Source organism: Carex rostrata, chromosome 16 (genome assembly GCF_964058835.1).
Source record: "Carex rostrata chromosome 16, lpCarRost1.2, whole genome shotgun sequence".
Taxonomy (NCBI): Eukaryota; Viridiplantae; Streptophyta; class Magnoliopsida; order Poales; family Cyperaceae; genus Carex; species Carex rostrata.
The window spans coordinates 8,314,786-8,319,008 of NC_135933.1; the positions used below are offsets into that span (position 1 = coordinate 8,314,786).

At 36.3% G+C, this 4,223-nt stretch overlaps 1 protein-coding gene across 2 annotated transcripts; it reads right to left on the bottom strand.

The window, feature by feature from the left end:
- Positions 1 to 584: 584 nt before the first annotated feature.
- FBS4 (F-box family protein) lies at positions 585 to 3,948 on the bottom strand. 2 transcript variants are annotated; one of them, XM_078317398.1, is made up of 5 exons: positions 3,828 to 3,948; positions 2,739 to 3,137; positions 2,493 to 2,567; positions 1,737 to 1,846; positions 585 to 1,051 (listed from the first exon to the last, which is right to left on the bottom strand). In XM_078317398.1, exons 2-5 carry the CDS (start codon positions 3,081 to 3,083, stop codon positions 796 to 798), a joined length of 786 nt encoding a protein of 261 aa, XP_078173524.1. In that variant the 5' UTR covers positions 3,084 to 3,137; positions 3,828 to 3,948; the 3' UTR covers positions 585 to 795. The 2 variants fall into 2 exon arrangements, with proteins under 2 accessions (XP_078173524.1, XP_078173525.1); XM_078317399.1 differs by having other exon boundaries at positions 3,731 to 3,853.
- Positions 3,949 to 4,223: the final 275 nt, after the last annotated feature.

Below are 4,223 nucleotides of genomic sequence, written 5' to 3' on the forward strand. Positions count from 1 at the left end.
GTGTGACAAAGAGTAGACTAAGTTATTAATTTAGTTACCCCGGTTACACCGAATTAATAGTTTGAGCATTGCCATTATTGCAGAAAAAATAAACTTACCAATATATTTTCAGACAAATTAATTTTAATTTTTAAAAGGAAATTTTTTAATGATCCTCATTACTTGAAATTGACAAAAGAATTTCTGATTAACACAACTTGAAGCCACCTGTGCGGCTGAATATCTGTCATAAAGGAACTGTTGTTAAATTTTTTTATGGACAGTTTTGCTTACTTTCACTAACATAGAAAATTAGCAATTGTATTACCTTTTTTTCATACGAGATGGTTTTTTCCCAAATTTTTCAAAGTTTTCCCTGATTTCTGGTCTTGTTTCTCTTCTGATTTTTGTTTTGCAACGAAATGTACTTCAAGGCGAAAGAATTAATTAGCGAACAGAAAGTTTTAATTAGTTGCACCAATACCAAACCACCAAAAATTATGCAACTACTCGTGAAAAAAAAATAATAGAGGTCGAGTATAATAAAATACATAGAAATATATACGATCAAATTCAACTGAAAACCAAAAAATTATACTAATATAATCTCAACTAATTATATTGGAGGGAGTCTTATACACAAAAACCCTTCAATGCTTAGCACTTATATAACCCAAATCTCATACTAATATAATCTCTAAACTCCACCTACACCTTTCATACCGAAATATCATCTAAATACTAGACAAAAACCACGAGATAGAGAGCATATACATAGCAACTTCATCTACTAGAAACCATACTCTATATTAAATTTCACATAAGTTTATTTTGCGCAACCGCCTGGCACAGCTCATCCTCGCAGAACAAGATCCGGTGCGACGCAACTGATTTGAACACGGGTCGGGGCAGACCCGGTGGTATCACCCGCTTAGGTGGCTGAGGAGTCTCCTGGAAAAGCACCGCTGCAATCTGTTTTATGTCAATCAGGGGACGTGATGGCCGCAGCCCCACACGTGGCGCCTTTGGAGTTTGTGGGCTCGGTGCCACAATCACCTTGCCATCTCTCTTGCTGGAATTAGTTTTTTACCAACAGAGGTTTATTTGGAATATTCCAATAGATATACAATTAGCACTAGTACAGCAGTACACAGTGCCAGTACAGATCAAGTTCTTGGAACTGTCAAAACTCGCACGTTATCGGCAAAAATATTTTGTACAGATCAAGCTTTTCTGTAAGTTTCGGTTTTTGTCAAAATATGTTGTAGTATTTTGGTGTTTCAATATAATTTGAGAAAATTTTTGTTAGTAAAAAAAGGGTCTAAAAAATAGGAAAATTAGACGTGTCGTGTTTAAAAGTGGCAGTTTCAGAAAAAATAGGACACAGCACAGCCACGTCTTGGCACGGAAAATCAAGGCATGTGCTGTGCTGGAACATGTGTTCAACACGATGTGCTTTTGCAATACACCAATGATAACCCTAGAACATCAATTGAGAAAACAAGTGTGGTACTGAGCCTGTCAGGATCATTTTTAGTACTGTACCTGCATATATCATTATAATAACAAGTTTAAATAGTTGTACAGGATGAGATCCATTACATACAACAACAGTTATACAGGGTAATTTTAGGGTTTTATACCAGTACAGTATAGGGGATATACCTGTTAGGCACGGATACTGTACTATAGAATCTAAAATGCAGCTTATTAGTAACTCCACTGGCAAGCATAAAAGAAAAAGGTTTTGAATTTACCTTGCAAAGGGCCAATGTTCGGTGGGAAGAGGCGTTTTGGTGTTGAGCATTTCTTGCCTGGAGCGATCTGGGGTTGTATAGTTAAAATGGAACTGCCTTGCCAAACTCACCTGCATCCAATTCAAAACAGCATAAGTACACTCCTTTCTGTGTGTATTTGAAAATTAAAATTCATGCTTGTAGACTGCCCTCAATTTTTCTCATATTTCCAGCCGACACCAATTTTGTTGTGCTGACAAGTAATAACTCCCAAATAGTATACCAATTTAGAAACACATATTACATTAAATATTGAAAAATTTCCCCCTACTTGTAACCTTCCATTTTGCTTTAGTCTAACTGAAGCAGCTTCATTTAAGCTAAAATAAAACAAAGATGGTTCAATGTTGGGTACAGAATCAAATCTGATTATAAAGCAGTTTCGTCGAGTCAAGATAAAAAAAACATTCATGGTCTTTAGTAAGTGGGATTTTATCTTTTTATCATTGAATTTTGTAATGTAACAGAACCAAAAAAATTATGCCAGGTGCTACATGCTTGTATATCAATATCTCAGGTATTATTTGAAGCTACAGTAAATAATGGGTTGGTTCAGCAAAATAATTTAATTGTTACAGCAGCTGAGTAAAAATGTATCCTGCTGTAAGGTACCGCTGCATGAACTATATTACATTTCAGAAAAAAAAATATATAAAGGAAAAAATTAGTAAGTTTCCTATGCTTCTTATTCAAAAGTAGTGAGATCCTGATACTTACAGCTGTGCGAATCCTCATAGAAACATGGAAAACAGGCCGTAGCTGGTCATGGTGCAAATGGCACATTATTTTTACCTGATACACAAATAGGAAAATATCATTTTTACACTTTATCAACATGAGTTATTTACCAGGCACCTGTCACGTGCCAGTTGAGTAATACCACATTGCCCTGCTCCATTTAACAGAAATCATAGGTAACACCAATTCTGACAGTAAAAATTAACCATCCTTGCTAACACATACCAGCAAATCCAATGGGAGAGCTTCAAGCCGAGAATCGCTGTCAAAATCACGATCTTGGGGTGTCTTGGGGGTTTTCGGCATTTTCGCCGGCCGCATCTCATCATCAATTTTCAGGGAAAGAACAGGAGACAAAACTGGGGACAAAACCGGGGACGTAGCAGTGGTCCTATCCGTTGAGGTGTTGTTTTCCTTTTCAGTATCCAATAGAATTCGCTTCTTTCCTATGACATGGCATGATTTGTTGGTGCTTCGGCTATACCGGATTTGCGCCAGTGCACCTGGTTTGAGGTACTTATTTTTTGAAATTTTGGAGTTTTTCTTCGGCTTGAGAGGTTTAAGAGGCATATTGTTGTAGCTCCCCACTGAATTGATCTTTTGTATTTATTTAATTCAGTATTTCTGAAGAATAAACAAAGGATAAATTCATCAAAATAAACAAGTTTAATGGACAAAAATAGTATTCAACAATATGTCAATACCACAATGAAACAAATATTTGCTCGCTAACTAACTATGATAAAGACCTGTGCAAAAAAAAATTATAAATAAATCAAAGAAAGTACTTTTCAGAGGGCAAAGACAACAAAGATTTGAGCCCAGTAAATAGATTTACCTCTGAGATAGTCTACCTTTGTAAATTATAGATCAAGAACGTATTATTGATCAGGCGTGTTCACCAGGCTCTTTGGCTCTTTTAAAAACAAGAATTAAAAAAAATGGAGGTGGGAAATGGAAAAGAATCACAAAATCAGAAAAATTTCAACCTAATCAGAACTAGGACGTAGCAGTACTTTTTCAAAGAACGCATCTTTTGTTGGAAGCACTACTCATACTTCTCATTAGTGCTTTGGATTTTCACAGCAAACCACGAACAACTAGTGTTGAGTTTCTAAACTATAAATCAATTAAACAAAATCACAGAAAGTTCAAAATCAATGATTCCTTTCTTTATAACAAACAAAATAACTTCGAAGAATCTACGGATGACTTACGGTTATCTAGCTCCCGACGAGCTCCCCGGCAACCACCCTATACCAATCTATGAATGGCAATCAAAAGGTGAGAGAAAGCAAGAGTCTTGCGAAATACCTGTAAAATGAGAAGCTACCCGCCTACGAGCAAAAAAATTTAAATTTTTTATTCGGTAGATATATATATATATCAATAAATAAGAGAGGCAAAAGAGGGGGAAAGAGCGATGGGTTATTTGGCGCGAGTTCAATTTTCGCCTCCCTCCAAATCTATTATTTCATTCCCGCCAAAAATTTCGACCTAAGCGGGACCCACTCCCCTGCCAGCCAGACCCTGTGCGGCTGTGCCTCTTCCTTATCGCTCTTTAATTACTCGGTTAATTATTGTTACTCTACCCGGCGATGAACAGTTCCGGACGACAAAATTTCATTGTGCTCCCGGTGCACGAAATAACTATGTTCCGAATTATTCTTTTGTTTTAGGATGAAACTTGCTTTCTACAACAATATATGT